Below are 12,084 nucleotides of genomic sequence, written 5' to 3'. Positions count from 1 at the left end.
GCCAAAAATAACAAAGGCCCTGTGAAGACACGATCTCAGAATTACACCTAATTTCCACCAAGCATGTTTCATTCTATTACCTGTCAGAAAATAATGCAGTGGTTGACAAAATTGTCTTTGGCACAGCTGGTGTGGGATCAATTTTGTCAATTGTTGTTTGTGCATTACAGCGGCATATTTAATTAATGCTTTTTGGCAAAGTCGAATTTTAGTTTAGATCGTCACAGTTTTATACTGTCAAGGAATCTATAGAGATGAATTTTAGAACGTGTATGATTTGAATACACTTGAAAATACTTTGGTCAGAAATGAATGACTGAATGGAAGCTAGCATGTGGTTCTCGACAAGAAGATACATGTCTCCCGGCCCGAGCGTGTCATCTTCACAGATGATGCGCCGGTGTGAAACTGTTACAACAAAGACGTCTGCGGGTCCGAGTCTGATCCTCGCACGGTGATCACCTGCACAGGTTCTGCGGTGATTTTTGCCAGCTGTGTCACAGAGAGAACACGGCCGTCTTGGATGTTCAATTCTTTTCAACACCGTGTCACAGATTATCTCAAAGATGTCCAAACATTAGGCCTGTTGTTGTCTCAGGGCCTGCGCGGATTAAGCCTGTCTTGTTCCAGTCTAAAAAAAAGTGACTGAATGAAGGTTTTGTGGTTACAAGCTGCAATGTGAACTATTGTGTTGTGTAAATCCTCTTTATGGAAACATTTGTCGAAAAGGTGACATATTATGGAAAATTTACCTTAGGTGTTTTGCGTTTTGAGCTCACATTTCAATAACTGGAGTTGAATTGAGGTGAATTAAAAAAAAAAAGATATTAACAAGACTGGAGAAAAAACAGGGAAGCATTCAGACGTTTGATTCCGAAAAAAAAAAAAAAAATCAATTCAAACCGGTAGCAGGACTATACTTCACCATGTTTTCGTGTCGATTTTCATGCTACAATGAGAAAAGCTAGCCACTGTCTAGCTTGCGAGCTAAGATACTGTATACTTTTTTTCACAAATCATTCAACACCTAGTGGGCTTCATTTTTGCTCACTGGAGGACAAAAAGGCCTTAGTCATAATTACTTGGGTAATTTCTACCACTACGCCATAATGTACGCAAGCTAGCTAACATTAAGTGCCGCGCCGTTTCAGATAAACGCTGATATGAATGGATGAGCTCAAATTCCAGTTCAATTCAAATTCCAAAATATTGCATGGATGCTAATTATTAGCATGTCATTGTCGGTTTCTATTGTATGTTAGCATTATGCTTGTGAGGACTTTAGGCGTTTGTTTAAAATGAGAAAAAGCAGGAATTGTGGTCGTTTTCTGTTTAATTTGACCGTAAACGTCAATTGGCAGTGAAATAAAATGAAAAGAATTATTTGCCAAATTTCTATTTATTGTTAAGTTCAATTCACGTCATACATTACTCAGCAAAAGCAGCTTGTATTCAAAAACAAAAGCAGCATATTCTGAAGCAAAAATCACTGTGACTAATTTTATGGCAAGTGTGTAGTAACATAAGAGAAGTTCATCTAATATTTGAAAAAGTATGTTTTTTATATGATGTTTTGAACCGTTTCTATATTTAAGTAGGAAAATACATCAATATTCGGAGTGGAACTAGATGAAGGCAGTGCTTGTAATGAAACGTACGTTAAAAAGGCCGCATGCCAAACGATTGGCTGGCAACCAGTCCGGGATGTACCGCGCCTCTCACCCAGAGCAGCTCACTTGTGGCCAAAATGCGAATAAGTGCAAAAAAACCCCAAAAACAACAAAAAAAAACGGATGGAATGGCAATATCAATGCATCATTAGCATGCAAAGAGCTAAGGGTGTTCTCCGTTCTGTACCATGAAGCAAAATACAACTGCAGTATCATAAATTAAAGGAATACCGCAATTAAATGATTTTGCATTCTTACCTTTGTGAAGCATTTTTAATGTAATGATTATTATTATCTTTTTTAATTACTTTATAAAGCAAACTAGCTCTTACAACTATTGTATCGAACCAATTGAAAGGGCACTTCTGGTCAAATGATGTGAAGACTTTGCATTTATTATAACATACAAAGAAGTTACTGTCTAGATTTTTATTTTCTTGTATTAAACGTAATGTGAAGTAAACTGTGAAGAAAATAAGCAAATGTATTTCATTTCGTAGTTGTCTTTTTTTTTTTGCTTGCAGACTTAACTGGGTTGACAAAAGTAGTAAAAAAAAAAATCTGTTACATTCAAGTAAACCACATTTATTATATTTCATTTAGGGTTCTTTTTTATTTTTGTTTTGAAAAAAATGGAGAAAAGGTAAACAGTGGTAAAACTGGCCAATTTTGGTCTATTTTGGGCTTGAGTTGTGAATTTCTGAAAATCATCATCGTTGCAACATTGTCGTAACGGGCTAGTGTGTAAAACATTTGCTAAAACAAACAAAACAAAACAAAAAAAAAACCAATTTGGGTGATCTTAAAAGAGCTAACATAGGCCGATTAAAACGGGCTGATTGATCGGACAGACCCTAGTCTATAGTGTTGAACTGTTTTGTGTTGTATAATGTTTTATTTAGTTGTATTATACTTCCATAATAAATTAATAATAAATAAATAAATAAATAAATGATAAAAAAATATATATATATATATATATATATATATATATATATATATATATATATATATATATATATATATATATATATATATATATATATTAATAAATAAAAAAAAACTCAAAGGTTTCTTACGACTTTGTCTTTGCACAGCCTGTAACTGCAACCTGCACGCCCGGCGCTGCCGCTTCAACATGGAGCTGTACAAACTGTCGGGGAGGAAGAGCGGAGGCGTGTGCCTCAACTGCCGCCACAACACGGCCGGACGCCATTGCCACTACTGCAAGGAGGGCTACTACCGGGACTTGTCCAAACCCATCTCGCACAGGAAAGCCTGCAAGGGTACGTCATCCCACATCTTGGGAAACAAAATTAAAAAAAAAAAAAAAAAAATGGAGATTGTCTATACTGGTGGAAACCTGCCTGAAATCTCACACTTTATAATTCATTTAAGAAAAACATAAAAAAATATTATCAAATTTGGTCATTCATTGTAACAGTACCAGCCTATTTTAGAGCATCCTTAACATAACAGAAAAATGAAAAACTATACAAAAACATATAAAAATGTTTTTGGGAGAGAATGACTGAAGCGAAAATGTGTTTTTTGGTCTTCTGTGTTTACATTTATTTTTTTTCAAGATGAAAAAAAAAAATCTTTATTTTAATTCTAATACCGAAAAAATACTCATTCCAAGCAGCCTGACAGAAGAAATCATTTACGGCAATATTTTGGGTTTCCAGTTGAAGAAATCAATAGTAAAATATTGACATGTCAGACAAAGATAGTTTTGTGAATACATTAAAAAAAAAAATAATTATGCCAACCACTGCAGCCAACACGAGCTGCGAGCGTTTTGTTCAACTCGCTTAGCTGCCTGCAAAATATGAGCCTGTAACAACAAAAGTGATCTTTATGTTTATATTTGCATGCTAAACTATTCATTTTCCTGATGTCTGCTCAATGAGGAGAAAACTTTGAAAACTAGAACAAAATCATTGGGCATTTATTATATTACAAATTTTCCCCAAATCTCATCTTGTCTCATTTTTGTGGACTCGACCTTGTGAGACATCTTGTCTCGTGGGATTTGTGTCTCGTATTTGTCTCGATTTGTATAAGGGATATACATCAAATAAAAACCAACCATAATGAAATCCCCAAAACTACTCCCTGTACCCCATGTTTTCTGCTCTGGACTTGTAGATTAATGACAGGAAATGGGGGAGGAAGCGCGGCGTCTCAACATTCCTGAGCCTTGTCTCGCCCCCATCTTCCTCTGTCAGCGGAGATGAGTTGAAGGTCTGCAGGGATGGCGGAGCGAGGGCGATGGGGTGGGCCTTCCCTCTTTTGACACTGAGTTATTTGGCTTAATTCGAGGGGAGGCCAGGGGATGACAGGACAAGCAAAGCAAACAGAGGCGAGGTGTGAAGTGATCGGCGCGGCAAGCTGGAGGTCAGTCGTGTGGGTGAAAGATGGGAAGGAATGGAGGGCGGCGGAGGTGGCGCGAACACGCCCTCGCGCAGGTGCGCTCGCCGTCTAATGCCATCACCCCTCAGCTAAGCTAATAAGGCTCAAAGTGAGTTTTCTCACCTTTCTTGCTGCTGCAGGTAAAAATAACACCGGCGTAATCCCTATACAAACAAGCCAAAATTGATGAGCTCATATCGACCACATGCTCTCATCTTAAACCCACATTTTTCTACATCGCTCGACAGGAAGTGGAGTAAATAAACAAGTTGACAGGGATAAACCTCTGGCAGCCCACTGCCAAAAATCAAGTGTATCCTTTGACATGTGACACATGTACGGGGTAATTTGGTGGCCGAAAGTAGACCAAAATTTACAGCTGCTGCAACCACGTATTTGAGTGATATTGAATCCTATGAACATTGTGGAAATCAAGTGTCAGTCGGTGGGTCTCAAACCTGGGCCTTCAGTGTGTATTTAAACTGTGCGCTTCCATTGGTTGGCAACCAGTTCAGGGTATACCCCACCTGCTGCCTAAAGACAGCTGGGATAGGCACCAGCAAACCCGCAAACCTTATGGCGACAAGTGGTGAAGCAAATGGATAGATGGATGGTTGATAAATCACACTTTTCCAGTGAAAAACATTAAAGCGGACTCAAGCTAAACCAAAATAATATTTGTTCAAATATATCAAACAATGACACAAATGTTTTAAAATAGATAGAGTAGATGATTAGATCACTAGCTGAACAGCTAGCTAAGTAACTATGTAGCCAGGTAGATAGCTAGGTAGGTAGGTAGCTAGATAGATAGATATCTAACGCTAGCTAGCTAGCTAGCTAGCTAGCTAGATAGCTAGATAGATAGCTAGATAGATAGATAGATAGATAGATAGATAACCTCGCTAGCCACGCATGGATGGATGAATAATACAAGTACGTTCCACGGAGCTTCTAAAAAGTCATCTAATTTTGTCCCATCAATTGTGTAATGATCCCAAGGGGTTTGCACCTCCCACCTGTGCAGTCATTTGTATACAAAAACAAACATTTTCCAAGCTGTGCTGACATTTTCAGTAACATCAACACATGCTTCCAATGGGCCAAATCAAACAACAGAATCACAAAGTGGTGTATCTCTCCCGTACACACACACACAAAGTCAAAGTCAGCGCTGACGCCGGTGCAACACCTTTTATGGTCTGTCTTTAGGTCAGCATAGTTGAGTGTGGCTCGCAGAGCAGTAAGTAACGTGTGTCCGCTCCCCCCGGCGGTGACAGCAAATGAAAGCTTTGCTTATTTACGATCTCTTAGGAGCATCACTCATTCTCATCGGGGGGCATTAAGAGAGAACGAGCGTAGTAGCCCACACTCTAAACACGTACTTCTCCACATTCGCTGACCCCAAGAGTGAACAAATTACACGTCTTCCTTTGCAGCAGTTTGAAAGCGACGGACATCGGAAGTTGAACGGGGCAACTGAAAACTTGAGACAAGTGAGTTCCTGTTGGAGGTTTCTCCTGACCAAGAGTCGCTTTGTCTCTGTTAGGATAGCGAGACAGGCCACCGTCTTGGCCTGGTACTTGCCTAATCCATTTGCAGAGGCCATGAAGCTGAGCACACAAGCCACTTAAGCGCTAAGTGGACACGCACTTAAAGCAAAAAGGCTCGCTCAACATCCCCCAAGTACGTCGCTCGTTTGTCCTAAAGGTGCCTGCCAGAGAGACGTTCAATTTGTCAAGCAACCACAGCGGGCCCCGATTCTAACCTGAACCGAGCCGAGGTCCCTTAAACTAAAACCATAAAGCCCAAGGAGGAATGCGCTCGCCAGTGCGGCGCCTCATACTGGGTTGACATTTGTCTGAATTTACAGGCTCGAAGACGTGCTAGACGTGCATCCACGCGGCTTTGGGGACGGCGTGCGCGTGTTATTCATCCTCTCGAAGAGCTAGACACAATAAGGCAATGATAGCAGTGACAGATTAGCCTGATAAAAACGCTAATAGGTACAAAGCAGACTTAACAAGTTGATAAGACGTGTGAACAGAACAAGTAGCCACACGGGAGTGGAGATAAGATTGGAAACAGGAGCTTAAGCGCAGGAAACATGCACTTGAGATAAAAGTAAGGGTCTGCGGTGTTTTTAAGCATCCATCAAAAGGAGGTTCAGCATGGGCCGATGTTGAATTTTTTTTCCATTGAACACATTCTGTTTTATTTTTTTTTTAATGTTTGACACTTTAGAAAATATGTACCAGGTAAAATTTTGAATTATTCTTAGCAAGTCACAATGTCACTTCACTTATACAACAAATTACATTTTTATTAATTCTTTAGCATGTCGGCATCTTAGTGACACCGTGACGCCAACCAATGGCAGACCAGCATCTTAGTGATGTGTTGCAGTGCAGGCGTTTTGACACAAACACAAAATAACAGCAATTACCTAAAAACACCTGAAGAGGGAGGCAAAACAACATATACACAGCCAACCCCACAGGTCATGACAGTTACTGACGCCGTAAAGCGGGAAAAATGCAGAAAAGCGGGGACGAAAAAACGTAGTATTCCACTTCGTAACGTGAAATAAAACGTAAGCAAGGGACGCCGTAACTCGGGCGTCCGCTGTACCAACAGAAATCCTATTAAAATGTCACATTCCCCCTTGTGAGAGTCACTGATCTGCTGTATAAAAAAGGCCGCTGTTGTATCTTCCACTTAACTGAGTGCACCTTTCCGCTGCGTGCACAGCTCCACCCGCCCCTCCTCTACCCCCCCCCCCCCACGCCATCACTCAAGTGCACTCTCCTATTATGTGATCTCTCACGCGTGTGTGACCACTCACTGTGCCTCTCCTTTTCTTCCTGTGTCCCTCACAGCATGCGATTGCCATCCCGTGGGCGCCGCCGGCAAAACCTGTAACCAAACCACAGGACAATGTCCCTGTAAAGACGGCGTGACCGGTATCACGTGCAACCGCTGCGCAAAAGGCTACCAGCAGAGCCGCTCGCCCATTGCCCCCTGCATAAGTACGTGGAAGCCGCCTTTATTGCCACATTGATTTGTGTGCTTGACAGGAGAATATGCAGATTAGAATGTGAGGTAAAACAGATGTAATATACACAACAAGAAGAATAACTGCCATAATGAAAGGGAAAATAAAACGAAGAAAATGGTCGGGCAGTGATGGAAATTGAGTTGTAGTAGTGTTATTTGAAAAGATATTACAAAAACGTTACAAAAATATTTTTCACAGTTGGGGACAACATCTGCTGGTACAAATGGCAAAAATACTGTACCTGAAATAAAGCTAAAGGTTTCAAAATAGTTGTTGGAGAAAAAAAAAAACATTTTAGCTCGATAGTCAGTGACATTTTTTTTTTTTTGCCTCAGATCACTTAACTAATATTTAATTGGATGACGTCATTTAATTTGTAAATTTGCAATAAAAATAATCAATTACACTGCATAATTAAAAGTGTGTTTAAAATAAAGGCCAATACTGCCACAGAAATTAGTTTAAGATTTAAAATTAAAATTTCACAAAATGTAAAACTTTATGGTTTTATCAATCATGTCTGGGGAAAAATGTTTTTTTTTTTTTTTTACAGAAATTAAAAATTCCTTCTAATATCAAACGTGACAAAAATATTGTAAAAAAAAAAAAAATCTTACTGCTTGAAAATGAGTTTCTGAAGAAAAAAAATGTTTCTTTGTTCACGTTTCACCTCTATTGAGTGGAATTTTTTCATCAGACCACATAATAAATATTTAATTTGAAATAATTGCATTTGTAAATAAAAAGAAAAAAACACTTATTGCTGTGGTTATAATTGGTTGTCAGCATGATTTATCTTGATCAAAATGTATTTAAAATAAAAACTTCACATTACTGGCTATTTCATTGATCAAAAATAGAATGCCATACCTTTACAAATCATGTCTTTAAAAATATGTTTGTTTTTGGCAGAAATTCAAAATTAGACTAGTAGTGAAGTTTTTTTTTTTTAAATCAGGAAAAGCTAAAATTGTTTTTATGAACTAATTTTTTTTTAACCATCATATTAGACAATTTTCTGCGATGACCATATTTTTGTTTCTAAAATGTATGAAGAAAGTATAGTTATGACCAAGGAGTCTGACTTAAATAGTAAATATTAATTCCCCTTCTAATATTACAACTTTAGTTTTAAAAAAGAGAGATTTCCTCTCTGAAAAAAAAAATCATTTTTTTCCTGGAAAATGTTAAAAAACATCTTATTGAAAACATTTAACTGAAGACAAAATACTTCTACATTTATAGTCTTACGTAAACATTTTTTTAAAGACTGTCTTTCATCATGCACAATTTTCTATGATAACTACAACAGTTAATTTTCCTTTCCTTTCCAATATTAAGAATATTATTTAATTTAGAAAATGAGATTTACTCCCTGTAAATCAAACTTGATGTTTTTTGAGAAAAAAAAATGAGGAAAACATTGTTTTTGCTAAGACATTTTTTTCTGAGGACAAAATATTCCTACATTTCTAAATGATCAAAAGCTAACATTGTTTTTCTCCAAAATTAAGATTGTTTTTATCATACTATATGAATTTTCCTGATAACATTTACTAGCATAATGTATATACTCAGAAAAAAAAATACAGTTTTGACTTAATTATACATAAAACACAATAGTAAATTTTTAGTAAATTATACATAAAACACAATAGTAAATTTTGATTTCCCTTCCAATATTTTAAGAGGCCAAAATTCTCCGACAAGATGAATCACTACATGGAGATGTGATAAGAATGGAGGTTGTGTTCACCTGGCCACAGCTGCTTTGTGACTCTTTCTCTTCCTACGCACTTTGATGGCTGCGGTTTCACAGCTTGGTCCTTTTCTTCCTCTTCCTATCTTCTGTAGCATCAAGCTCCTTTGCAGATAAGAGGACTGTGTGTGTTTCACGCGGGCTTCCTCTCACTGCCAATGCAAAATGTAACAGCAAGGAGCTTTGCGAATGTGAAAGTTTAGTGATTTTATACTTTCAAAATGATAGGTTTGTAGGGGTCTCTTTTCATGTGGCAGAAATCCTGTCCAAGTCAGGACAGAAGTAGGCGAGACCCACATTGGTAAATTTCCAGATGAGCGGAGGTCGCGGATCCGCAAGAGGCACGGCTGCGCCGCCGAGGGAGGGGACACAACCGAATACAGTTGTGGCCCATTAGATGCCAATTAGATGGCCCCAGTTTAGATATAAACTCAAACATTTTTATTTTTTTTTTTATTATAAAAGAACATAAAAAACTGTTTTTAATGGTGTGAAAATAGAGTATATTCTTTCAATTAATAAATACCCCTTTCATTCCCTAATGCCGGCTAATTTCGTTCCACACCATCATCTCTCTATTTGAGCCGATCTCAACCCCATATGTGCTTATTTAATCACAAATTCGTCACTATTACATGTGCCTCTGAAATTTGAGTTACTGTAATTATAATTCCCGAATGATGTTAAAATTTCACTGTTAAAAAAAAAACTGGAAAAAAAAGGTAGTTCTAAATTATAAGTGTATCAACAGCGTATCGTGTATGCTAAGTTCATAAGTAGAAAATGAGTCAATAATAATAATAATGAGACCTTTTTGCAATGTTTTGTGCTTTGAATTCACACAGTATGAGAGCACTGATCCTTGTTTGTTTGTGTGTGTGTGTGTGTGTGTGTGTGTGTGTGTGTGTGTGTGTGTGTTCCCACGAGGAGCAGAGATTCCAGTTACGCCGCCTACAACACCAGCCAGTAGCACAGAAGAGCCCTCAGGTGAGGAAAACGTCCACTGTAAACTATTGACCTGCCACGTATTGACTGGAACATACCCTGGAGCCAGAAAAAAACAAAACAAACAAAAAAAAAAGCATATTTTCTTATATTATAGATACATTGGGCCATGATTTGTTTGTCAAATTTGCATATTATATATGCTTTATGATCAACATTAATATTAGCCTCAAGTCCCAATATAGATCGCTAGTTAGCTAGCTAGCTAGCTAACTAGCTAGCTAGATATCTATCTCATACATCATCCATTCTGTCTCTCCAATTTTAAAAGATTTGTGACAGTTGATAAACTTCAGAAAATAATTTTAGCATTAGCCAGATTTCATGTTTTTCACAGAAAATTTTCTTTTTCAAATACATACGTTTTTATTATCATAATTAACATTTTATTATATTTTAGTTTTTTACATTGTTTTTTCATACAAAATATAATAATATTCACTGAAAACATATATTAAAAAGTATTTAACGACAACATTAAATTTACTATATGGTTTAAATCATTTTTTTGTACAAAAATGATAATCATTGTTTTAGCATTCCTCACCTCTAACATGCAGTTTACACGAGACCTTTTTACAGGAATATAGACTTTTATTTTTCATATTGATTTTCCGAGATGAAAATTAAAATCATACTTTGTAGTGTTAGTAAAGAGCTTGGAAAATTCCAAATTCTTTTTTACACTTCAACCATCTAAAAGTCTACCATAGTGTTTTGTGTTAGCATTAGCCAACTTTAAGCATGATATTCTGGAGAAATTACATTTTAATGATGGAATTTAGCGAATTATTAACATTTTATTTTCAACAATTTTAGGAGATTACACTTTTTTATTATCTTTACCAATACCATACTATAATAGCTTTAGAATTTAATACAAGACATTTCCTCCACAATCATATCCAAATTTCGCAATCCTCGCATCATTCAATGAAGAAAAATGTTCAGAAAAATTCCAAACGTCAACGCTCCTTTCTTTAGTGAAGTTTAACTATAAAAAAAATAAATAAATAAAAAAATTATGCAGAATACAAACGAAAGAGGTCAAATAGAGAAACGATATAAATTTTTCTGCTGGTGATTCACGTCAAACGCATGCGCTTGCAGGAGGCCCGCTGTGCGCTTTTAGCTCCTCGGGGACAACTTTGATTGACAGCACAGTCACTGCAAAACCCCCTCCAGTCTTCCCTTCCACCCTCCTCCACTTCTTTTCTGTCCCGCTTTTTTTTTCCCCATCTTCCATCTCCGTCTGTTTCACGCTTTGTCTTTGACGTGGCGGAATGTGTGTGTGCATGTGTGTGTTGCGCCGAGAGGGAATATATCTGGAGTTTCTCCGGGGCCCCCTTTGTCACCACGCCATGCACCTTTGGAGTTGTTGGAAAGAATTCTCCGCACCTCAGCGAGGGGCAACATGGCGTGAAAGCCAATGACTGTGGTTACGTTTTGCTAAAACGGCAAGAAAAAAAAAAAAAACGTACAAAAATACCTTCAAGCATTATTTGGGTTTATTTACTTTAAGCGTTGGCAGGTATGTGTTGACTCCCGTTAAAAATGAGCTTAAATGTGATTGGTGAATTCTGAATGTAGCTGCATCAGCAGGTATAAGAGGGTGTGTGTATTTATGCAACTTTTTTAATTTAGTTGAAAATTTACTTAACCCCTAGAAATGATGAAATGTTCTTGATCTCATTTTCGGGTGTGCACAATTTGACGTACACTTTACAGTATGTTGCCTGCTTTAATTATTGAGAAGTGTTCCGTGTAAATGAATGGCCTTCAGGAGACTTTTTAATGACGTTGGCGCACGTAGTTAGAGATCATCTAATGATGGCGGGGAATTGTGGGACTTGCTTGCCTCCTCAAAGTTTCTTTTTGAATTTGAGCAGATGGCTAAGCTGACATGTCATGACGTGCCAGGGCTGCGGGTCCAACTCGTGTATTTACTCTTCGGGCCCCCCGGGAAGAGTCAAAAAGTTTACTGTATTTGTGCTAGTTTTTCAGTTGTGATAACATTTGACACTGAAGGCCACACTGAGAATCCAAGATTTCCCAGTGCTGGGCAATAACATTGATATAGCGATACATTGCGATACAAAAGTGACGCAAAGTGACATTCAGTTTACAATATATCGTGTATTGGTTTTGAAACGCCTGATTTTGGAATTTTTTTTTTT

The 12,084-nt window shown here is 37.6% G+C and overlaps 2 protein-coding genes across 2 annotated transcripts in view; one reads left to right on the top strand and one right to left on the bottom strand.

Annotated features, from left to right (window-relative positions):
• The window catches only part of ntn1a (netrin 1a), a 43,535-nt gene that overhangs the window by 22,662 nt on the left and 8,789 nt on the right, over window positions 1–12,084 (top strand). The window contains exons 2-4 of the mRNA XM_088418769.1: window positions 2,768–2,956; window positions 6,965–7,114; window positions 9,836–9,889. Coding sequence (XP_088274895.1) covers window positions 2,768–2,956; window positions 6,965–7,114; window positions 9,836–9,889 — 393 coding nt within the window. The remainder of the gene's footprint in view (window positions 1–2,767; window positions 2,957–6,964; window positions 7,115–9,835; window positions 9,890–12,084) is intronic.
• stx8 (syntaxin 8) overlaps window positions 9,801–12,084 on the bottom strand; it is a 37,051-nt gene continuing 34,767 nt past the window's right edge. Inside the window, exon 9 of the transcript XR_015866080.1 lies at window positions 9,801–9,946. The gene's annotated coding sequence lies outside the window, so the exon portion shown is untranslated. The remainder of the gene's footprint in view (window positions 9,947–12,084) is intronic.

Source organism: Hippichthys cyanospilos, chromosome 7, assembly GCF_059441005.1.
Source record: "Hippichthys cyanospilos isolate Australia breed blue-spotted pipefish chromosome 7, RoL_Hcya_1.0, whole genome shotgun sequence".
Classification (NCBI taxonomy): domain Eukaryota; kingdom Metazoa; phylum Chordata; class Actinopteri; order Syngnathiformes; family Syngnathidae; genus Hippichthys; species Hippichthys cyanospilos.
The sequence above is the reverse complement of the archived record's forward strand: the minus strand, read 5'-3'. Positions and strand labels throughout refer to the sequence as shown.